Source organism: Monodelphis domestica, chromosome 4 (assembly GCF_027887165.1).
Source record: "Monodelphis domestica isolate mMonDom1 chromosome 4, mMonDom1.pri, whole genome shotgun sequence".
Classification (NCBI taxonomy): Eukaryota; Metazoa; Chordata; class Mammalia; order Didelphimorphia; family Didelphidae; genus Monodelphis; species Monodelphis domestica.
Window position 1 is genome coordinate 191842171 of NC_077230.1, and position 26325 is coordinate 191868495.

General features: G+C 36.7%; 1 protein-coding gene across 6 annotated transcripts in view; it reads right to left on the minus strand.

The window, feature by feature from the left end:
• Positions 1–26325, minus strand: part of CCDC141 (coiled-coil domain containing 141) — a 325959-nt gene that overhangs the window by 129107 nt on the left and 170527 nt on the right. For all 6 annotated transcript variants that reach the window (XM_007494445.3, XM_056794081.1, XM_056794080.1 and 3 more), the window contains one exon: positions 16496–16668. In XM_007494445.3, coding sequence (XP_007494507.2) covers positions 16496–16668 — 173 coding nt within the window. The remainder of the gene's footprint in view (positions 1–16495; positions 16669–26325) is intronic.

The window sequence follows — 26325 nt, forward strand, 5'->3', positions numbered from 1 at the left end:
AAGTCAGATATGACTGAACAACAATAATAATAATCACAAGTTGATAAAATTATCCACATCAAAAAAAAAACTGAGGGGATAAGACTATACTTCACAGGATGGAAAGCCCATAATACTAGCCCCTTAACACATATATCTTAGAAATAAACTGTAAATGAATATTGAACTGAGCCCAGAACTGAAAAGGGGAGGCAGGAAGTGAGCTGGATTACAAGTACTTTTAATGATCCCAAGCTTCTCCTTGAAATCTTTTTTTTATTTTTATTTAATATTAGTATTTAACAGTCTTGCCAGGTATGTTTCTATATATAATCATCAATATCTGTGTGTTCCTAAGTACCTAAGCTGCCTAAGCTACAATTTACTTAGCAATCCTAAGTATACCACAGCTAAGGTCTGGCATTTCTCATCTTTTTGCTCTCTATTTTCCCCCTTTTCCAAGGCTTCAGCTTTCTCATGGACGCCCATAGTGCAGTCAGTGATAAAACATTGTCCTGAAAAATTAATTAGAGAATCTTTAGAGATAGACACTGTTTCCACACCATCTTTGTTGCCAAGATCTCCAATATGCCTCTCTTCATCATTTGATCTGCCATATTTTTTGGAATGCTAATTCAAATTTTTGATTGACACCACCTCTTTTAGCTTCCTTTCCCCTCTTATTAGAGGACTGGAACATGAAATACCATACTCCTTCCAATGTCCTGCTTCATGGAATGCAGAAACTGGATTTTTTGGCTTATTCTACTCTGCATCTGCTGCTCCACCTGGTTTACCCACTACAGAACAAAATGCCCCCATCCTTTCCTGCTTTCTTCTTTGTGTTGTCTTCCCCCATTAGACTTTAGCTCCTTGAAGGCAGGGGAACGTCTTTTTATTAATTGTATCCCCAGTGATTAGCACAGCTTGGCATGTAGGAAGAGTTTAATAAATGTTAATTGAATTGTACTGAAACGAAGGCTCATATGTTTAATATCAGCCTCTCTCTGGTGATGCTATATGACTGCAAAACCTAGAAGACTATTAAAGTTGCACATTCAACTAGGACAATGGAGAGATGCATGGTGCGCATCAACAGGCAATACCATATTATTAACAAAGAACTGCTCAATAAAAACAGCATAAAATGCAATATGGGGGAAATATAGATATGGATGGATATGAATCTGTGATATTATTAAAGGATAAGTGTTGGCAGCCCACACATTCCATTGCTACCTATACAATGTCCGAAGACATGAAAAAAGATCCTCCCTCATTGAGTAGAGGCCCCTAGTGGAAGATTTAAGAAGAACCCGAAGAAGAGTTGCACAGGATGAGAAAGCATAAATAGATTATTACCTGTACCTTTGAAGGGAGGAACCACATCTTTTCAATCCCAGATCTAACATATCACACTGTCAATTCATATTGAATTTGCAGTTCACCAAAACCTCAAGATTTTTATCAGATGAACTATCTGGTCATGCTTCCCCCAGTATTGTATTTATGGAGTTGATTTTGTGAATCCAAGATTTTACATTAATCTGTATTCTTTTTTGTTTTAATTAAATTCAAATTCATTTTATAGACTTCTAAGATTTGTTTTTTGGATCTTGATTTCCTTCTAATGTACTAGCTTTCCCTTCCTCCTAACTATGCAAATTTTATAAGCCTGCCATCTCTGACTTTTTCAGAACCACTTATAATGAGGTTGAATATATATATATATGTATATATATATATATTCCAATATAGATCCTCCACCAGAGAATTTTTCCCAGGTGATATTGAACCATTAATAGCTCAGAACATTGAATCATTAATTGAACCAAGTCTTTGGGTCTTTCCATTCAATTTATCCAAACAGACTCTGAGTTCTTTTATTATACTCATAATATAAAACATCATTACACTAAATCAGCACTCACTTCTACCATCAATTTCCTATGATCCCATAGGCTCCTAAAGTAGTCTGCCTGCTTGGTACTGAAGCAGTATTTAGTCTATTTTTAGGCTCAAGGCTTTAGAGTGATAGCAAGCAGGGTCTAGAATAGGTGGAGTGGGCCTGAAACCAGGGTTAAAAGCTAATGTTGAAGTTCTGATGTATGGTAAAGCATTATTCACTTAGAAACTTCAACATAATTTCCTACTTGATCATAATTATATCATATTGCAAGAATATTTCAGAATGATTTAGTGTGACTCAATGCACCCAAATAGAATTATATGCCTTATGAATGACACAGAAAAGATTAAAATTATGTAAAACTGGCAGTTCATTTTAGACAGGAAAACAGGAAATACAGAGACATGCAAATGACAAATATTTATTTTCTAAAAGACTATGCAAATTTTTTAAGCTATCCAATTAAATATAGTTGATTTGAAGCAAGGACTCAACTTTTTCTGTGTCATGGATTCCTTTAGCAGTCTAATAAAGCCTATGGACTCCTTCTCAAAATAATGTTTCTTTTTCAAAGATTCATAATTTCCCCCTCCTATAGAATAATAAGTGCCTCAAATTTAGGGACTGTTTCATTTTTTCATTGCTGACCCAGGACCTAGCACAGTGCCTGAAGGCACAGAGTAGGTACTTAATAAATACTTATTAAATTGCTGAATATTATGAAAGGGAGGGTAAAAAAATAATAAAAGTACCAGATTTTCCATTGTTCAACAATAAGTCATGGTACACTTTCTTCCCCTTTTTTTATTTAGAAAATTTTTCCATGGTTATATGATTCTTGATTCTGCTCCCCTTTTTCTTCCTCCCTCCCAGAGATGACAAGCAGTTCCAATGGGTTCTACATGTATCATTGTTCAAAAGCTATTTCCATGTTATTCATATTTGCAGTAGAGTGAACTTTTAACATCAAAACATGGTATGTCTCTGCTTAGAGGCAGCTAGGTTACACATGAGACAAAATGCTAGACCTGAAATTAAGAAAATCAGAATTCTAATCTGGTCACACATACTTACATGCTGCATAATTCTGGACAAGTTACTTAACTTACATTTGTATCAATTTTCTTATGTGTAAAATGGAGAAAATAATAGTACCTATCTTCTAGGACTCTTATGAAGATAAAATGAAATACTTGTAAAGTGCTTAGAAACTGTAAAGCATTTTATAAATACTAGCTGCTTTTATTCTTATAATAATAATAAGTATTATTATACTTGAAGGAACTTTTTTAAAGGATCTGAGTTCACCTGCACTTCCTATCTCTTCTCTTAAGTCTTTTTATTATAATATTTTGGAAAGTGGTTCATCCATCCAAACTTCCAAGATTACCTTCCCCATCTCTTTAGTGAAGCATTTCAGTTTTGTTTGACTTCATGTTATTTTATCACTTGGGGCAACCATGAGACACTTAACATTTTGCTTTTTGAGATGGATGTGTGAAGGATTTTGCACCCAGCATTAGCCAAGTCCAAAGAAAGCATGTAGGGAATAGTGTTACAGTCTGAGAAGGCGTTGATTACCTATTTGGTCACAAGGCTGGGAACAGCATTAACACAGGAGTGTGAAGAAAAAGAACTGAATTACATGGGACAAAGATTGGATTGGGATGGTGGGGGCAGTATAAAGGCTTCCATACAAATATTCAAATTCCCTGAACTACCATTCTAATTCAAGTGCCCTGGATAAGGCACAAACACTGAGTTCTTTTCTGCATAGCCCTCACAATAAATTTAGTAGTGCTAACTGATTGTCAGGACATCCATCCCCTCTAGGTCATGCCATTGGGGCAAAAGAAATCAGCCAGGCTGTGGAGTTGGGAAGAATTTCTAATTCCTATTAGACTTCTGGACAAAAAGTAAGAACGTGAAACGTCCAAGGGTCAGGCACTCTTAATATTTCAAACTGCAACATTTTCATGGAAATGTAGTTAGATCCTGATTAGGGCATTAAAGAATCCCATGAAGCAGTCCTATTATTCAAATTTTCACAGAATATTTCTACTGCACTGATATCAGTTGCCATTTTTTACATTTTTATATAGTTTACATAGTTATATCTTTGACTAGTGCAAATTGACTCTATTTGAAGTTCCAATTATGTAAAAGGTAACATTTTTTATATTTATATTAACAAAAATTATATATTTTACATAGTGTTATATAATACACAGAAGCTATAATTAGGTAAATTTTGGTAAATGGTGCTGGCCCATTGGAAATATGAGAATTAAAATAATGGGGTTCATTATTTTCACTACTCAGGACCTAGCACTATATTTTTATGTAGGTCACTGAAAGCATAGCAAACAGATGCAAGATTTAAAATAGGTTTGATTTAATTTAGCAAACATTTATTAATTACATTCCAGGTACCATGCTGGTTTTAATAACTGCTTTCTTGTGTGATAACAGTATTGTCTAGTCCTCTTATAGGCATGTCTGATTCTTTGTGATCCCATTTGGGGTTTTCTTGGCAAAAACACTGGAGTGGATTTCCATGTCCTTCTCTAGCTCATTTTACATATGAGGAAACTGAGGCAAATAGGGTTAAATGACTTAACTGGGGTCACACAGCTAGCATCTGAGGCCAAATTTGAACTCATATCTTCCTGAATTCAGGTCCAACTCTCTACTGAACCACCCAGCTAGCCCACAATATCATGTAGGACACAGCAATCTAAGTTATTTCATGAGCATAAAAAATTGCCTGACATTATTGTTATTAAATAGATAATTTTTAAACCTTTGCCTTCTGTCTTAGAATTAATACGAAGTAGTCATTCTAAGGCAAAAAGTAATAAAGGCTAGGCAATTGGAGTTAAGTGACTTGCTCAGGGTCACAGACCTAGGAAGTATCTAAGGTCTAATTTGGACTCAGATCCTCATAACTCCAGGACTGTCACCCTATCCACTGAGATACCTACGTGTCCCTTAAATAGATAATTGTATAATCACTTAATGTTCCTCAATATAGTGTTACAAGTTGTCAATAATTAATCTCATTTTGCAGAGTAAATAACATTGAAACTAGGAAGATAACTTGTTTACTGTTGTTGCATGAGTGGAACCTCCTACTAATTAGTTCTACTTACCTCTTGATATTAACTTCACTTAACTACAAAATAATCTCTAGCCCTTCTTGAAATACATGGCATCCTAATTATTAAAGTGTCATCCGTAGCAATATCCCAAACTCATGGAAATGATGACCCTTAGAAATGTTGGACATAGCCTCCCTTTTAATATCTTTGAATAGCTGTAGTAGCATTCAAAATATTCCAGGGATATTGAACTTGCAAGAGTGTGACATTTTTAATAGACTTTCTGGCATTAAATAAAAGGAGTGAACAACCATCACACCATGGATTGCCATTTCCCATAGAACTGAAAGTTGTTTCTCCTTTGTGCTGTGTATTCTAAACTCATCACTCACTTTTCTTGTAATTCCAACTTGAGCTCATTTCCTTGTTTGGCCATATTTCCTTCCTCTGATGAGTCAAGTGGCTATTATTATTAACTACTGCTATTTGTTTGCTAGGTAACCTAACTCCCATGTATGTATAACATTATATTTATGGAAATGTTCCAAGTGTGAATTGATATACAAATGTCATTTTGCAACACAACCTGTTTGGAAGCTGAAACTTGCTTATATTTAGGCTGTTAAATTTTATGTGTGTATGAAAATATGTGTATAAATATATATTAATTATAAATATCTAAACCACAAAAAATGGAGTAACGGAAAGATCATTATTCTCATTTTTGGATGAGGTCTCTGAAGCCCAGACAGGAGCTATTATTTGCCCAAGGTCCCACAGTTATATGACAGGAAATACTACCAAAGCCTGACTCAAAGACCAGCATTGGCCATGTTATGGAACACTGCCTAGAGCATGTAAGGTAAATGACAGGACAGAATTAAACTGCATGCAGGCAATGTATAGTATTAAAAACAATATGTGTTTTGAGCTTCAACTTTGTCTCTAATGGATTTCTATTGAATTTCTAATGGATTTTTCTATTTCTAGTCTAGTCTCTGAATCAAGATATATCCTTTGGTAATTAACCATTTTACTTTGCCTTTAGCTTATTTTGCAAAATTAAAGTAACAGTCCAGAATTGACAAGTACTTTAAAGTCCCAAGGTAAATAAAAATACAGTATGGAACTATAGAAAAAGCTGTATTATTTGGTATTGGGAGAAGGGTAGGGAATTGAGATGTCCAGAAAGAACAAAATTCCAGTTAACTAAGCATTAACTGACATTTTCTAAAATCTCCTTGTATTTCTTTCTTTCTTTCTTTTCTCTCTTAAGACCAGGTCAGTATCTAGCTTCCTCTCAAACTGCAGTCTAAAGCAGGTAATGAAGGCTATTTAGAGAACATAAAAGTAAAGATGGTCATAGAGTTGAAATAGGGCAAAGTAAACAATAAGAAAGGGACTAATGAGTCAAACAAAAAAGTTTTGCACTCCAGCCTGAATTTCCAAAACCCAAATTAGCATAAAAAAAACACAAAGACTGTGCAGAGATTGGAACTTTACTTCCAAACTAAACCTTGAGTCTTAAAAAAAAAAAATTACTGACTTTCAGTCAAGATGACGGCTTATAGAAAGCTAAAGTTCAGATCTCCGGAAACCCTTCCCTACTGAACTCAAACTATATCCTGCTAAGGCACCGAAATTCAAAACAAACAACAGCATAGACCCCGGGAATCCTCCTCCTGGACCTGAACCTGGATCAAAAGGTAGAGACCCCTCAAAAGCCAGAACACGAGATCACTCGGGTCTAAGGGGTAGACAGAAGGAAGGTCCCAGGACCCATCCCCACAACCCAGAGCTCTGACTCCGAGGCAGCAGAGGGAACCTCAGAGCCTCAGGGCCAGCTATCCTGAAGGCCTCTTCCTGAAAACAATCCTAATAAGGATTGTTTAATCCTATCAGAAGCCCTCAGAGCTCCAGGAAGCCATGGCCCTTCCCCCCCCCCCCCCCCCCCAGAGAGCAGGGTCCTCTGAAACAACAGTAACCCTCAGGGCTGGCAAAAGGGCCTTGGAGCTGAAGGCCCCATCCTGAAAACAACCTGACCCAATCGAGGGGGCACCCAGACAACAGGGAAACAGAAAGAGACGGGGGAGCCTGCAGCCCCCTGCTGGATCCTTCCATCCGAGTCTCAAGGTCCCTGCCTCAAAGCATACTCAGTTCAACCCAGAAAAAGTTAATCTTATCAGGAGCCCTCAGAGCTCCATGAAGCCGCAGCCCCTCCCCCCTCAGAGTGCTGGCTCTCCTGGCCAGCTAAGGCACAGAAACAAACACCCCAAGGAAAGGGCCAGGCCAGGCTCAGAGCTGGAAGTAAGGCAACAGAGAAGCATCAGGAGGGAACTGAGGAGGGAAGTAACATGGAAACACCAACAATTCCTGGCTTCCCCGGGAAGACAGAACAACAACTGCATAGAACGGACAATCTGCCTAAAACCTCTGAACACCAGATAGAGATAAGAAAAGCTAGTCCTCCCCACTCAGATAGACATGGCAAACTCCACAGAAGCACAAAAGCCCCAAAATTCCAAGAAAAACAACAAGAAGGGGGCGAATTTTGACACATTTTATGGAGCAAAAATACAAAATACAGAGGAGATAGAAGAGGAAACACAAGCAAATGCTCCAAAACCTTCCAAAGGAAATGGAAACTCTCCACAAACCCATGAAGAATTTGAATCGGAAAGGATCAAACAGACGGAAGCCTTTTGGGAGGAAAAGTGGGAAATAATGCAAAAGAAATTCATGCATCTACAAAACCAGTTTGACCAAACTGAAAAGGAAAACCAGGCTTTAAAGGTCAGAATTAGGCAACTCAAAGACAACGAGCAGGTAAAAGAGCAAGAATCAATAAAGCAAAGCCTTAATTCAAGAAATTAGAAGAGAACATAAAATATCTCACTGACAAGGTGACAGACTTGGAAAATAGAGGAAGAAGAGATCATTTAAGAATAATTGGACTTCCAGAAAAGCCAGAAATAAACAGCAAACTCGACATCGTAATACAAGATATAATCAAAGAAAATTGCCCAGAGATTCTAGAACAAGGGGGCAATACAGCCACTGACAGAGCTCACAGAACACCCTCTACACTAAATCCCCAAAAGACAACTCCCAGGAATGTAATTGCCAAATTCCAAAGCTATCAAACAAAAGAAAAAATCCTACAAGAGCCAGAAAAAGACAATTTAGATATAAAGGAATGCCAATCAGGGTCACACAAGACCTTGCAAGTTCCACTCTGAATGACCGTAAGGCATGGAACATGATTTTCAGAAAGGCAAGAGAGCTGGGTCTTCAGCCAAGAATCAGCTATCCAGCAAAACTGACTATATACTTCCAGGGAAAGTATGGGCATTCAACAAAATAGAAGATTTCCAAGTTTTTGCAAAGACAAGACCAGAGCTCTGTGGAAAGTTCGATATCGAAAATCAAAGAGCATGGAATACCTGAAAAGGTAAATATGAAGGAAAGGGAAAAGGAGAAAAATGTTATCTTTTTCTTTTACCCAAACTCTCTTCTATAAGGACTACATTTATATCAACCTATGTATACTAACGTGGGGAAAATGTAATGTGTAAATAGGGGGAAAAGAAAGACCAAATAGAATAATCTTTCTCACACAAAGATTCACACGGGAAGGGGACGGGAAGAAAACTCCTATAAGAAGGAGAGGAAAAGAGTTTTTACTTAAACCTTACTCTCAGGGAAATCTACTCTGAGAGGGAAGAACATCCAGATCCATTGGGATCGTGAATTCTATCTTACCCAACAAGGGAAGGGAGAAGGGAAAACCAAGGGGGGTAGGGGGGAAGGAACACAAAAAAGGGAGGGAAGAAGAGAGGGAGGGGGAGGGAACAAAAAGGGAGGGACTAGAAAGGGAAACATATCAAGGGAGGGGACAAGGGGGACTGATTTAAAGTAAATCACTGGACTAAAAGGTAGAGCTGAAGAAGAAAGGTTAGAATTAGGGAAGGATATCAAAAGGCCAGGGAGTCCACCAGTGACAGTCATAACTTTGAACGTGAATGGGATGAACTCACCCATAAAACGTAGACGACTAGCAGAATGGATTAGAATCCAAAACCCTACCATATGTTGTCTTCAAGAAACACACATGAGGTGGGTAGACACCCAGAAGGTCAAAATTAAAGGATGGAGTAAGACCTTCTGGGCCTCAACTGACAGAAAGAAGGCAGGAATTGCAGTCATGATATCTGATAAAGCCAAAGCAAAAATAGACCTTATCAAAAGGGATACGGAAGGTAATTATATTTTGTTAAAAGGGACTTTAGATAATGAGGAAATATCACTAATCAACATGTATGCACCAAATAATATAGCACCCAAAATTTTAATGGAGAAACTAGGAGAATTGAAGGAAGAAATAGACAGTAAAACCATATTAGTGGGAGACTTAAACCAACCATTATCAAATTTAGATAAATCAAATCAAAAAATAAATAAGAAAGAGGTAAAAGAAGTGAATGAAATCTTAGAAAAATTGAGAATTAATAGACATATGGAGAAAAATAAATAGGAATAAAAAGGAATACACCTTCTTCTCAGCACCACATGGCACATTCACAAAGATTGACCATACATTAGGTCACAGAAACATGGCACACAAATGCAGAAAAGCAGAAATAATAAATGCAGCCTTTTCAGATCATAAGGCAATAAAAATATTGATCGGTAAGGGTACATGTAGAGCCAAATCTAAAATTAATTGGAAATTAAACAATATGATACTCCAAAATTGTTTAGTTAGAGAAGAAATCATAGAAACAATTAATAATTTCACCGAGGAAAATGACAATGACGAGACATCCTTTCAAACCTTTTGGGATGCAGCCAAAGCGGTAATCAGAGGTAAATTCATATCCTTGAGGGCATATGTTAACAAACTAGGGAGAACAGAGATCAATCAATTGGAAATGCAAATAAAAAAACTAGAAAGCGATCAAATTAAAAACCCCCAGCAGAAAACCAAACTAGAAATCCTAAAAATTAAGGGAGAAATTAATAAAATCGAAAGTGATAGAACTATTGAGTTAATAAATAAGACAAGAAGCTGGTACTTTGAAAAAACAAACAAAATAGACAAAATACTGGTCAATCTAATTAAAAAAAGGAAAGAAGAAAAGCAAATTAACAGCATCAAAGACGAAAAGGGGGACATCACCTCCAATGAAGAGGAAATTAAGGCAATCATTAAAAATTACTTTGCCCAATTATATGGCAATAAATACACCAATTTAGGTGATATGGATGAATATATACAAAAATGCAAACTGCCTAGACTAACAGAAGAAGAAATAGAATTCTTAAATAATCACATATCAGAAAATGAAATCCAACAGGACATCAAAGAACTTCCTAAGAAAAAATCCCCAGGGCCCGATGGATTCACCAGTGAATTCTATCAAACATTCAGAGAACAGTTAATCCCAATACTATACAAGCTATTTGACATAATAAGCAAAGAGGGCGTTCTACCAAACTCCTTTTATGACATAAACATGGTACTGATTCCAAAACCAGGCAGGTCAAAAACAGAGAAAGAAAACTATAGACCAATCTCCCTAATGAATATAGATGCAAAAGTCTTAAATAGGATACTAGCAAAAAGACTCCAGCAAGTGATCAGAAGGGTCATCCACCATGATCAAGTAGGATTTATACCAGGGATGCAGGGCTGGTTCAATATTAGGAAAACCATCCACATAATTGACCACATCAACAAGCAAACCAACAAGAACCACATGATTATCTCAATAGATGCAGAAAAAGCCTTTGATAAAATACAACACTCATTCCTATTAAAAACACTAAAAAGCATAGGAATAGAAAGGTCTTTCCTAAAAATAAGAAACAGTATATATCTAAAACCATCAGCTAATATCATCTGCAATGGGGATAAACTAGATGCATTCCCAATAAGATCAGGAGTGAAACAAGGATGCCCATTATCACCTCTACTATTTGACATTGTACTAGAAACACTAGCAGTAGCAATTAGAGAAGAAAAAGAAATTGAAGGCATCAAAATAGGCAAGGAGGAGACTACTCTTTGCAGATGACATGATGGTCTACTTAAAGAATCCTAGAGATTCAACCAAAAAGCTAATTGAAATAATCAACAACTTTAGCAAAGTTGCAGGATCCCAAATAAACCCACATAAGTCATCAGCATTTCTATATATCTCCAACACAGCTCAGCAGCAAAAACTAGAAAGAGAAACCCCATTCAAAATCACCTTAGATAAAATAAAATACTTAGGAATCTATCTCCCAAGACAAACACAGGAACTATATGAACACAACTACAAAACTCTCTCCACACAACTAAAATTAGACTTGAGCAATTGGAAAAACATTAACTGCTCATGGATAGGACGAGCCAATGTAATAAAAATGACCATCCTACCCAAACTTATTTATCTATTTAGTACCATACCCATGGAACTCCCAAAATATTTCTTTACTGATTTAGAAAAAAAATAACAAAGTTTATTTGGAATAACAAAGGATGAAGGATATCCAGGGAAATAATGAAAAAAAAGACAAATGATGGGGGGGGGCTGTGCAGTCCCAGACCTTAAACTATATTACAAAACAGCAGTCATCAAAACAATTTGGTACTGGATAAGAGACAGAAAGCAGGATCAGTGGAATAGACTGGGGGCAAGAGACCTCAGCAAGACAGTATACGATAAACCCAAAGATCCCAGCTTTTGGCACAAAAATCCACTATTAGATAAAAACTGCTGTGAAAATTGGAAGACAGTGTGGGAGAGATTAGGAATTGATCAACACCTCACACCGTACACCAAGATAAATTCAAAATGGGTGAATGACTTAAACATAAAGAAGGAAACCATAAGTAAATTGGGTAAACACAGAATAGTATACATGTCAGACCTTTGGGAGGGGAAAGACTTTAAAACCAAGCAAGACATAGAAAGAGTCACAAAATGTAAAATAAATAATTTCGACTACATCAAATTAAAAAGCTTTTGTACAAACAAAACCAATGTAACTAAAATCAGAAGGGAAACAACAAATTGGGAAACAATCTTCATAAAAACCTCTGACAAAGGTTTAATTACTCAAATTTATAAAGAGCTAAATCTATTGTACAAAAATCCAAGCCATTCTCCAATTGATAAATGGGCAAGGGACATGGATAGGCAGTTTTCAGATAAAGAAATCAAAACTATTAATAAGCACATGAAGAAGTGTTTTAAATCTCTTATAATCAGAGAGATGCAAATCAAAACAACTCTGAAGTATCACCTCACACCTATCAGATTGGCTAACATGATAGCAAAGGAAAGTAATGAATGCTGGAAGGGATGTGGCAAAGTAGGGACATTAATTCATTGCTGGTGGAGTTGTGAACTGATCCAACAATTCTGGAGGGCAATTTGGAACTATGCCCAAAGGACGATAAAAGAATGTCTACCCTTTGATCCAGCCATAGCACTGCTGGGTCTGTACCCCAAAGAGATAATGGACAAAAAGACTTGTACAAAAATATTCATAGCTGCACTCTTTGTGGTGGCCAAAAATTGGAAAACGAGGGGATGCCCATCAATTAGGGAATGGCTGAACAAATTGTGGTATATGTTGGTGATGGAATACTATTTTGCAAAAAGGAATAATAAAGTGGAGGAATTCCATGGAGACTGGAACAACCTCCAGGAAGTGATGCAGAGCGAGAGGAGCAGAACCAGGAGAACATTGTACACAGAGACTAATACACTGTGGTATAATTGAACGTAATGGACTTCTCCATTAGTAGCAGTGTAATGTCCCTGAACAATCTGCAGGGATCTAGGAGAAAAAACACTATTCATAAGCAGAGGACAAACTGTGGGAGTAGAAACACCGAGGATAAGCAACTGCCCAACTACAGTGGTTGAGGGGACATGACAGAGGAGAGACTCTAAACGAACACTCTAATGCAAATACTAACAACATGACAATGGGTTCGAATCAAGAACACATGTGATACCCAGTGGAATCACGCGTCAACTATGGGGGGTGGGGGGGGGAGGAAAAGAAAATGATCTTTGTCTTTAATGAATAATGCTTGGAAATGATCAAATAAAATATTATTTTAAAAAATTACTATTTGTTGTTTAGAGCAAAGATGAAGCTTGTAATTAAGAGAGTAAGCTATTTATATTATATTATGTTATATTTATTATATATAATGTTACATGTGTTATATGATTTACTTAATACTGATTAATATGATGAGATTAGGCTTACTTTTGAGATTAACTCATCATTAGTAATTGTTTATTCTTTAGGAGATAGCTAGGTAGCACAGTAGATAGACAGCTGGACCTAGACTCAGGAAGACCTGAGTTCAAATCCTAACTTGAATAATTACGTCTGGTTGTCTTAGTTTTCCCATTTATAAAATGGGGATGATAGCAATTACCTTTGCTTTTTGGGGAGGAAAAAAATCAGATGTGTGGAGTGCTTTCCAAACCTTAAGGTACAAAAGAAAATGTTAGTTCTTATTATTTTTGCCAGGTATGAGTTTGTTTAAGCTTTCATTTGCATTATATTTTATTTCAGTCACAGGTTCTAAATTGAAGTAATTTCATGGAATATACCAAATGCAAGTTTATAGAGCTTGTCAGTGAATTGATAGCTTTTACTGTAGCATTGTCATGTCAGTATTGGGTTAAACATGTTGTTTTGCAAACAAAATTACTTGTCAAAAGGACAGTGAAGAAATGAAATATAGTTGAGAAGCAAAGGCAAAAAGAATCTTCATAAGAAAGGCCATTCACAAAAGAATTTATGAGGTTCCTTTTTAAAATAGCATTTTTAAAAGTAACATAGGAGCACAGATTTAGAACGAGAAGGAATACATATAACAGATGGAAATAAGGGCAAACACCTGATAACTAATTTAAAAGAGAGGCACATAAGGATAATTGTCTAGAGTACTAATACTCAGAAGGAGCTAAGGTTGCTAATGAATTGAAAAGGAAAAAAAAAGAAGAGGAACTTTTTTAAAGCGGTTTATGAAGAATATCAAAGGAGGGACAGACCCAAAGTGAGTAACAAACCATAAAGAGAAGACAATTCAAATTTAGCTTCTGTTTTCTCTATACAAGAGAAAAATCTTTGAAACAGGAAGGAAAGAACAAGAAAGGGTTAGCAATGAATTGAAATGCAAGAGGGCCGATGGCAAGAGAGAGCTGAGTTCAAATCATAAGGTCCACAAAGGCATGTGGGGATCCTGAACAGAAGTAATGGATGTTCTGTGCTCTGATGAGCTACAAAAGATCTAAGAACAGCAGAGATGATATCCCAATTTTGAAAAACAGAAAAAAGTTTTAAAAGTATAAGTCAATGAACTTGACTTTGAATTCACAGCATGAAATGGAACCCAAAAAGCTAATGATATTTTGGCTACATTAATAAAAATGGGGTTCCTAGAAAAAGGGATGCAATAATTCCCAGTACAGAACACTGTATATCATACCCTGCTCAGACTATGCCTAGAGCATGATATTTAATTGGAGCACATTCTAGAAAGGATTTGGGAAAGATTGGAGCAGATCCAGAGAAAGGTTGCCAGGATAGTGAGAGGATGGGAGATCATGTGAGGATTAAAGGACCTCTTACTGTGCCATTTACTCACTGTGCCCTTGAGAAGAGAGGACAGTTTCTGAGAAAATGAACAAATGATGGGGGAGGAGGGTGGCTCTCCTGGACATTGTGACATTGGGCAGCAGAAAGTAGTTCCAGAGGCATGTCAAGCCAGAAGCAGCATGGAGACAATGGCAGGCAGGCAAGCAATGAATAGAAACCTGAAACTACTTGCAGGAACAATGAAAAATTATCTATTTTGTCCTTATTTTTATCACTTTTGTTTCCAAAAATATCCCTCCTCTTCCTTAACCACTTAGCCATTCCATATAACAAAGTTTTGTTTTGTTTTTAGAGTAAAAGGAAAGGGTGGGGAAGCAGTAGTAGAGAAACCATGGCTATCCATATTGATGGCTCCAATCTACTCATTCCAGCTAGAAATAGACTTTTTCAATGACTTACCTGCTAGAGCAATGTAGATGTTACAGGTATTCATTTGCAATATAGTTATATAGTGTAGAGGACAATGAGATGGGATCCTATCGGGAAATTTTTGCTGAGATTTTTTTGTTGCTTTGCTATGCAGTACTTTCTTGAAAAAAAATGTTTTTTATTATTAATTGTTTTCCCTTTATTGGATGTGTTAGTGTGGAGAACAACTAAATACTTCGACAAAAGTTAATTGTAGAAGTAACCTAAGTTGTAACTTGATTAGTATGGTGTATAACCATCCAGAATCCCATAATTTGAAGGCAAGTCTGAGAGGGTCCATAAAAATCCTTCCTACTTGAACTACTAAGTAAAGAGGGTTATTTAAATACAGAATGTCCCAAAAGTCTGTTTGCTAAATAATGTTGAAACTTAAAACTGCTCTGAGACTTTTGGGACACTCTTTATATGCCCTATCCCCTAAGAAATTATAAGCTCCATGAAGACCACAGCATATTTCAACTTTGTCTCTCTTCTATTACCCAACATAGTGTATAGTTGACATGTAATAAACTTTTTAGGTTGAATTACTTTTTATAATTTTTTCATTTACACATATGTATATAATTTCTTCTATAATTTTCTTCCTACCTTCTTATAATTTCTTTATATTATAAATTCTTATCATTTCTCTAAGCCTGATGAAATGAGGTCTTCTTTTTCTCTAGTTCTTCTTTGTACTTGGGTCTATTCTTAGTGACCCACCTTTACAAAGAGTAAAAGATAATTCCAGTATAATGAACCTCTATTTATCTACTCCCCCTCCATCATAATTCTTCTAAACATGTATTATGGAACCATTAACTGGACCTCATGAGAAAATTCTACTACACTCTTTTGGCTGGTTCATTTGTTTAATTATAGAAAGAATGTAAAGAAAAGACCAAAGTATGGGTCATATCAACATGATATAGTGGAAAGAAATTTGGTTTCACCCTGGATCCAAATTTGATCCTTTCTCTACTGGTATAGACTTAGGCAAGTAACTTTTCTGGGTTTCTGTTTCCTTACTTACTATAAAATAAGGGAATGGGCCTATATTATTTCTAAGGTTGCTTCCAGGTCCAAATCTTTAAGGTCAAGTGAAGCTATAAATCTATAAAGTGAAGAGTTAACAAATCCTGCTCTATTTCCATGTCTTTTGCCCCCTCTCAGAAACTCTTCAGGAGACAATTCAAGCTTTGACATCAGCCTACAGGTTCTTAGGCTGGCTTCCAGCTCAAATGAGATGTACTGTTCCCAGAAATGGAGCTGACCATACTTAAATAGAATCCTTTTAAGCCATATCATAATGCAGCAAAATATTCGAAATGTGCAAAATCACACCAGCTAATTTTTTAAATGACTCTGTAGAAGCTGTGAAAAATCCTGTCACACTGAGGAAGAAGCAGGCTTGACTCACCTGCAGGAATCTCCTTGGCTGATTAAGGCTTGTCCCTTTTGCAAAGCATCTTCCGTGCAGTCTTTAATTTCTCTATGTAATTCCTCATGCCTCGCTGCCAAGACAGGCAGGCTTAAACCCTCTGATTTAAGGAGCTTAAGGCAAGCCTCAACTCTTCCAAGTATATCAAATGCCTGCCAGAGAAAACATACTTTCAGTTTCAGCATTGCTGGTTTAAAATCTACATATACCGTGTACATACAACCAGAAAAAAATAATCTAAGCTGATAAATGTATTAGTTTGATCAGAACTGAACATAATAATGTCACTTTGAAAAGAAGTATTACGGTTCTCAAAGAAGCATCCAGCAGCCTGAGAGAATATGGCCTTAGATCCGGACTGCAAAGATGAATCTCCAAGCCATAAGACTCACTGCTTTTTGTAGACCTAAAGCTATAGTAACATGATGCAAAAATGTACAGATTAATAGAAATGGGCCAGGATGAGAGGGTGACCATGAGTACTTTTGCACCTTCTAGATGGCTTACATAAAATGCATCGGTGAGGAAGGAATTCATTTTTATTGGTAGCAACTGATCAACCCTGTACTGAATAGTACCCTTGTGGCCTGAAAAGAGTTAATGGAGCTTTCAAAACTTGAAATATGTCTCACTAAGATTTATAAAAGGAAACTGTCAGATTAATTCCATTTTGAACCTAAAACAAAGTAGGATAAAATTCGCTTCAGTGAATAACACATTAATTTTGTGGTGCATATTTAGGCACTGTAGAATTTTTCAGGTATTACTCTTGGTTTTGCATTTTCTGCAAATTACTTCCCAGTGAAACCAAAGAAATATTGCCTACCAATAACTTATTTTAATATAACATATTTTCTTTAAGCATGAATGAAAGTTCAAGCCAAAGCCTTTCCTAACTACATATTCCTGGTTTCTCTCAATTCCTTGAACAAAATTATCTTTTAGTTTACTCTGTAAACATAAAGATACTCTGGAGAAGCCAATAAGCATCTGATAAAGCTTACTATGTGCCAGGAACTACACTGAGTTCTAGAGATACAAAGCTAATCTTGTCCACAAGAAGCTAGCATTCTAATAATAAGCAAGGCAATTTGTAAACTACAGATTAAATATAAGGTGCATGCCAAGTAAATGGAAGGCACTTTGAGAGGAAAAGAATTAGCAACTAGGGTGTGTAGGGAAGCAGTGATTTGAGCTTAGACCTGAAGGAAGTCAGAGGCAGAAAGATGAAAGGGCAGAATGTGTGAGGCATGGGGGACAGTCGGGACAAAGGCTTAAAAAAGGAAAGAGTGTCTTACTGGAGGAAGACTAGGTTGTAGAGTAGATAGAGTGCTAGGCTTGGTATCAAGAAGACCTGAGTTCAAATTTGGCCTCAGACACTTACTGGCCAGGTGATGATGGGCAAGTCACTTAACCCTGTTTGCCTCAGTTTCCTTGCCTGTAAAGTGAGCTGGAGAAGGAAACTGCAAACTACTCCTAGTATCTTTACCAAGAAACCTCCAAATGACATCATGAAAAGTCAAATATGACTGCAACAACTGAAGAACAAAAATTAGAGGAAGAGTAAGTCAGGAGCATATGGACAAGAAGAATGCATAAGAAACCTGGAGATATAGGAAGGTCCAGGGGAAGAAGAGCTTTAAATGCCAGCAGAGTTTATATTTGATCTGAGAGGTAATCAGGAGGTAAGTACCTGGCAATGAGAGCCACTGGAGCTCACTAAACCTAGTAAATTGTCAGAGGTTTCTAAACTGTAGAAAAAATCACCTTTGGCTGCTGAGTGGAGGGTAGATTTGATTAGGGAGAGACGACGCATGAAAACCAATTAGAAATGTAGTGTCTAGGAGAGAGGGCACAAGATTATATAAGTAGGAAAGAGAATGTTCAGTAAAGATGTTGTAAAGATAGAAACAATAAGTTTTGAAAACAGATTGGGTATATACATGGGGTGACAGAAGTTGAGGATGATGGTGAGGTTGTGAGCCTGGGTGACTGGAATGATAGTAGCACCTTGGACAATAAAAGGGATGTTTAGAAGAGGGGAAAGTTTTGGTAGAAAGATAATGAGTTCTCTTTTGGATATGTCAACTTTGAGATGCCTATGGGACATCCAGATTCAAAATTTCTGAAAGGCAAGGAGTTTAGAAGGAAAAATAAGGTTGGACTTTTTGTTGTTCAGTCATGTCCAACTCTTCATTGCTATCATTTGTTTTTCTTAGCAAAAATACTAGAGTGGCTTGCCATTTTATAAATGAGGAAATTGAGGCAAACAGGGTTTAAGTGACTTGTCCAGAGTCACACAGCTAACTGCCCAAACTTCTGCCTAGAGATGATAATTGAGCCCTTTAGAGCTGATGCAGTTACCAAGTGAGATAATATAGTGGGAGAAAAGAAGAGGGGCCAGACAAAGCCTGGGGGGACACGTGGGCTTAGTAAGTAAAACCTAGATGAAAAACCAAGAAGGCAGAAAGAAGGATAGGATATACAGGAAGAGAGACCAGAAGAAAGAAAACCTCATGAGGTAAGAGTACGCATCAAGAAAAGGTGATCCACAGTGTTAAATGCTATAGAGAAATTGGGAGGGGGGGGGGTGAGGATAGAGAAAAGGCCATTAGATTTGGCAATTAAGAAGTCACTGGTAACCTTGGAAAGAGAAATTTTACTTGAATCATAGGGCTAGATGCTAGATTGCAAAGGGTTTAGAAGAGAAAGAGATGAAAGAAAATAGACCAAATGTAGATGACTTTCTCCAAGAGTTTGGATGAGAAAGGAAAGAAAGATATAGAACTGTAACTAGCAGAGATGGTAGTATCAAATGAGATGTTTTGTTTTGTTTTGTTTTTAATTTTTAGGTCAGGGAACATAAATATGTTTATAAATGGCAGGGAAGGAGACAACCTTAATCTGAGGAAACGAGATGTACATAATTTTATAGAATCTGGATTTCAGAGTTGTAAAGGAATTATGAAATTATCTAGCCACATTCAATTCATGGCATCACATGCCAAGTATTGTTAGGTGTTGGGGATACAAAGAAAAAAGAATTAAACTTTCTCCATGTTTCTTGTTCACAAATAAAGTAATGCCTAGAGAGATGTCTTACAAATGTCTCGAGCTTTTTCAAAAGAACTCTTAAAACATGCTTCAAACCTAGAGATGCATTGGTAATTGTTTAGCAACAGGTCTGAGAGGAGGGGGAGAGGAAGGAAAGGAAGTACTCAGGATCAGAATTTTCAGTTTGCAAAATCTTTCTCATGGTGGTGTCTTACACTTTCTGCTTCTGCAGAAGTTGTATCTCATGTAAGCTTTCTTCCCTAGCCCCATTCTTCCCCCTATACCCCCAAATTCATAGTGAATCAACAATTATTAAGAATGTCTCAGAAACAACTTGATTTTAAAGAGAAGTTGAAAGGAGAGTTTAGCACTGACTTTTCCAAGAGGGTTTGATGGGATGGGATCAGATCCTTTATGATAAGGATTCTTCACTTTTTTCTATGTAGTAGACTCCTTTGGCAGTCTGCTAAAGCCAATGAGCCCCTCCTCATGAGTAATGTTTTCAAAGGCATAAATTAAAATACATAGAAATATGAATGAAACTAAAGGTAAATGAAAAATTATAATTTTTTTTAACTCCAAGTTCAGCAAAACCCTAGAAAGTATGCACAGGCCTTTTAGGTATTTGTCCTTGGATCTAAGCTTAAGATCTTTCAACTTATGAAAATACAAAGTGATTTTTTTAAGCTCTTACTTTCTGTATTAGAATAAATTCTAAGTATGTTTCTAATTCAGAAGAGCTGTAAGGGCTAGATAATTGGGGTTAAGTGACTTGTCTAGGATCACACAGCAAGGAAGCTATCTAAGGGCAGATTTGAACTCAAGACCTCATCTCTCTACTCACTGAAGTACCTAGCTGTCCCAATGCAGTAGTGTTTTAAAGTTTTCCTCTAATGAGTTGCTTATGTAGTAACTCATTGAAAAAAGAATGTAAGCAGGAAAGTGTTTTAAAAATGCCTTACTAATCAGTCAACAAGCATTTATTAAGTGCCTACTATGCATCGAGTACTCTGCTAGACCAAGGATACAAAGTCAAAAATTAAATAAGAGCTTCCATTCTCCCAGGGAAACAATATATATACATTCCACTATGTACAAAGTATATGTAAAATAAATACAAGGTATTTTCATGAATGGAGGCACTAGCAGCGGAGGGGCTAGGAATGGCTTGACATGGGAGGTGGCACTTGAGCTGAGCTGAGTTTTTAAGGAAAATCCCAATTCTAAGAGGTAGAGGTGAGGAAGGAATACATTCTAGTCATGAGACAAAACCTATACAAAAATATGGAGAAAAGAGATAGAATGTCATAAGAAGACCAGAAGGAAATCCAGTTTGATTGGAAGAGTTCATTAAAAGGAGCAATACATAATAAGGATAGAAAGGTAAGTTGGATTTTTTGGGTTATAAGAATTTTTTTGGAGTACAAAGGATAAAGAAGGGGGTTTGAGACTCCATATAATCCATAAACTAGACTTTGAAATAATTTAATATATGCACCTTGGAATTTGTATCTACTGTTCCATAATGGTCAATTATTTTAAATATATTAATACATGAAAACTTTAGAAGACTTATGACCACTCAAAAATGAATGCATCATAGTTTTAAAAATTATAGAAGAAATCAACCAAAAAGCTAGTGGAAATAATCAACAACTTTAGCAAAGTTGCAGGATACAAAATAAACCCACATAAGTCATCAGCTTTTCTATATATCTCCAACACATCTCAGCAGCAAGAACTAGAAAGAGAAATTCCATTTAAAATCACCTTAGACAAAATAACATACCTAGGAATCTATCTGCCAAAACAATCACAGGAGCTATATGAACACAACTACAAAAACACTCCACAGAATTAAAACTAGATCTAAACAATTAGAAAAACAATTGGAGGGAGGGAAATATATGATCTTGTAACCAAGGAATAATGTTATAAATTGGCTAAATAAATTAATTTAGATTAAAAAATTATAGAAGAAAAAAATTGCTTTCATTGTATAAATAATTATTAAGTGAATTCTTAGTTACCTCTGGGCTAGGTTCTGTAAGGGTTAGAAAGGTGACTAAAACACTGTCTCTTTTCTCAATCAGCCTATTTCTCCAAGTCACACAACAGATACAGAAAGAGCCACTGGCTTTCCTGACTCTAAGGGTAAGCTCTAAGAGTAACTCAAAAGAACACTTGCCCCAGAAATAGTTTTATAAATGGTACAGTGGACAATTCAGAGCTTAAAGGTACAGAGAAAAAATTACTTTTCTCCAAACATTTGATTTCCTTCAGATAAAATCTTCCCATATGGAGCTTCCATGAGTATGGAAAGGAGAGGCTCAGAAGCTTTCTCTTTAAGCCATAGAACAGTCCTTATAGGTTTCTTGCCCAAAGGGCCCACATGTAGTTTTCAGGTCAATCCATCTGGAGAAAGTAAAGTTAACTCAAGTGGCTCAGGATCTAGTTCCACAGGTGTCCTGGCTCATATTATCCCTGGTAGTGGTACAAAGAGGTGGGAGAGTTATTTCCAGCTGCCCTCAATCTACCAGAGTCCTGGAATGCAACCACCAGAGAATCACTGAGTCAGAATCAGACACAAGGAAAGGGTTTTAAAGGTATATGAGGTCTGGGTTCCTGTCCTATTTCATTTCTTAAACCCTTTTACTTTCTTCCTTATTTCCTTACATACATTGATTCAAAATGCTGCTTCCTAAATAATTATAAGTTAAATTACATTATAAATAGTAAGAACCTTATAACCCTCTTTTCTTTCCAGACTTCCTACTAAATTCCCTTTGTATTTTATATCAAATCCAAAGAATAGGCTTCATAATTCAAGTCTTTCACAAATTAACTCATTTACAAACCTCTAATACTCTTTCACTTAGTCTACTAGAGTGTAAGTTCCTAACGGGCAGGGTCTTTTTTTATTTCTATCTGGTATCCTTGGCACCTATCAGGGTTCTTGCCTGGAACAGGAGTTTAATAAATGTTTGTCATTTTTCAATCATATTATCTCACAATCTACTTAAATTCTGTCCAGTTCCTTTTCTTCTCACAAGACAATTGATCTCTTCCTTTGAAATACTTCCTAAAACACTCCTATTTTAATGAAAACATTAGATGAAGTGAACTGCGCAAATATTTGTTAAAGAATTTAAAGCAGATAGAGAGATACCCAAAGGGAAAAAATACCATTCCTTCCCACTAATCCTTGCCAAATATAGGACTGAGCCCTTACCCTATCCATAAGGAACCTGATATGCTAGATTAAGTTGGGAAGGAATCTCTTTCTCATATACACACAAGGAATGGCTTAGGTTATTTACAGCAATAAGAGTATTGAGTTCCACACTTAAATGCACATGGGGATTTTAGTTAGTCTTTTTCTGTCCCTTGTGTCCAAAGGCTAGGGTTTACAGGTCATATCAAAGCCTTTGACTATATTATAGATTGTAGGCACAAAGAGAGATGTAACCTCCTCCTCCCATAGTCCCACCCTCAACTGGATTGTAGAACCTGTGGACTATTCCAGATATTTTGTATTATTCTGATCCATTAGCCTGAGATGCCAAAGGAACAAATCAGTTGCTTTTAGAAGGCAGAGGAGGGGTTTGGCTTTCCTTCTCTAAGAAGCTAATAAAGATCTTTTCTCCTTTTCCTTGTTAAGTAGCATATCTAGGACAAGCTGTACCAAATCAGGGCTGCAGATGGTATCTTTATACGAGCACATTCATTTCTTTAAAGAACTTCAAAGGGATTCATTATTTAAGTAAGAAATGTAGTCCAGCATAGCCATGGTATCGTGTAGCATCTCTGAGAGCAGAATCTAATGTGTTTAGTGACTGGGTTTGATTCCTAAGGAAGAGACACACACACATACATCTAAAACTCTGGATATTCCCTTTTATGAACTTAGAAGTTACTATAGAGAGTCTTACTTTGGGGCAGACTGTGAAGCCAATGGACTCCTTCATAGAAGGGTGTTTTTGAGTGTAGAAAATAAAATGCATAGGATTTTAAAGTTAAGCAATAATACTGAAATTAGGTTATGTTATCAAATACTTGTTTTCTAAGTTTACATACTGGGGGCAATGAGATGGCTCAATGTATAGAGAGCCAGAGTCCTGCCTGGGTTCAAACCTAGCCTCAGACACTTCCCAGCTGTGTGACCCTGGGCAAGTCACTTAACCCCCCATTGCCTAGCCTTACCACTCTTCAACCTTAGAACCAATATACAGAACTGATTCTAAGATGGAAGGCAAGGGTTGGGATTTTTTTTTTAAGTTTATGGACCCCTAGTTAAGAACTCAAGTTAATGGAATCCTTCTGTTTAGGCCTTATGACCACCAAGGCCTCCCCTGGCTCTGCACTGCCCCCATTGCCAGCTCTGCCAATAGCCGGAGGCCTGACCTCAGAGAAAGACTCGGGTTTCTTCTTGGCTCTGCTTTCATGACAAACAACGGAAAGCCTGAGCTCACTCTCTCAAACATCATCAGAGGTGACCGTCCCTGTCCTTGCCTGAGTGAAACCCAAGGAGGTAACATACAGGAAACCTGACTAATTCTCTGATTAAGGATGTCGTGTTTTAAAGATTTGTTACCTCCTGCTTCCTGCTGCCCTAGGTAGCAACTGGCTCCCTTCCCCATGCTGCTCCCAGCTCCCCCTCGCTGGCTATTCCAGCTGCCTAAGCCCAGAGCATACCATTCTTGCTAAGAGGGAAATTAGCAGGTGTTAAAAACTACAACACCCAACTGAACTATTCTACTAGCTCTAGTCTTAACAATTAAAAGAGCATTCCAAAATGGTATGGTTTAGAATGAGTGTCCACCTACCTAATTACTAAAAATAGAATATTTGGGGGTGCCAATTATATGCAAGACCCTCTTTTAGATTATTGTAGCCATTTAGTCAGTTGGTCATATCTGACTCTCTCTGACCCATCTGAGTTTGTTTTTTTGACAAAGATCCCAGAATGGTATATCATTTCTTTCTTCGGGTCATTTTAAGGATAAAGAAATTGAGGCAAATAGGATTAGTGACTTGCCCAGGGTCACATAGGCTGGTAAGTGCCTAAAGACATATTTGAACTCAGGTCCTCCTGACTTCAGGGCACACATTGTATCTACTGCTCCACCTAGCTGCCCCTCTCCATTAGATAATAAGGGTAAATAAAGATTCATCTTGATTAATCTTGTTTTAGAAGTACTCTTGGGACACTTTAAAAAATTTTGGCAGCTAGGTGGAATGAGTGTCTACTAGCTGTGTGACTATGGACAAATCATTTAACCTTTGTTTACCTCAGTTTCCTCATCTGTAAATAGATAATACCCTACTTCACAGGGTTGTTATGAGGATGAGATCATTATCAAATGAGATAATATTTGTAAAGCACTTAGCACATTGTCTGACACATAGTTGACCCTATGTGTGTTAGCTATAAAAATAATAAAACATTTTGAATGAACACAATTTTATAATACATAATATAATAATATAAATATAATAAAAATTATTATAAAATGTAGAATGATATCTTCTTATTTATATTTTCAGTTCCAAATTCTCTCCCTCTTCCATACACAGAGAAGGTGATAAATCTAATGTCCATTACAATATGAAGTCATGCAAAACAAATGTCTACATTCGCCATGAAGGAGGCACTTCTAAAATAGTAACAAATGTCACAAAATTGCCTTTTCATAGGATTCTTTCTTGTCTCTCTTCATGAATGATAGGGCTGTTCTACTAAGAAACAATGCCATATTTTATTGAAAATTATAGCAACAGTCTATACAGAAGTACCGCTCTGATACCTGGTTATGATTTGGAAGTGATTATGGGTTCCCAAAGTCTATACCAACAGAGTACATGCTGTAATGAATGGGAAAAACTTCAAGAACATCTCGTGGCCATCTCTAGGTGTGCCATCTCCTTTTAGAACATCATCTCTACTCCTTTTCCCCCAGAAAATTGGACTCCTGCCTGGAACCTCCCTTTGACTTTGATAGCCCAGACTTAGTTTTATTTTGCTTCATTCTAGGTCTCTACAGCAGTCTCTAGGGATTTCTAATCTGCCACTGATCATGAATCCCACTGCCCTCTCCTAGTTCCCTTTTATATTTTGTCTTCCTCCAAGGAAATGTAAAAACCTTGAGGACAGGGATTGTCTGATGTGCTTTTATTGGTATCGCTGGAGCTTAGCACAGTATGTGGCCTAGAGTAAGAGCTTAATACATGATCTCTCAATTTGTATAAATCCTTAATACAGAGATACTCATCACCAGAAGTTTGGTCACTAGGCAATAAACTGGGAGTTCTGGTTGACTCATTAAAGGGACAAAAAATGCAAAATGGCTCTCAGTTCTTTATGGTGGTAGACTAGAGAAAAAGGAGATCAAGGTCACTAGGATTCAAATAATTCTTAGACCATATATCAACATTAATTTAACTGCTAGTGATCTTATATATGATTTTAATCCAACAACCAAAGAGGATAACATAACATTTATATCAACATTTTTCTAGAAGTTAATCCAGAAAGTATAAATAGTTACATCTTAATGGGAGGGCAACTCATAGACTTTCCCTCCCACAAATTAGGAAAATTTTTAAAATGGCTTTATCATGTATCCATGCATCCAAAGGGAACAAAGAACATCATTTTATGGGATACTTGGTCATCTTTCCTTGTGGGATTTGTGTTAAACATAAGCAAACAAGCCACCATGAAGATACATATAGTAAATGCACCAACATTCATT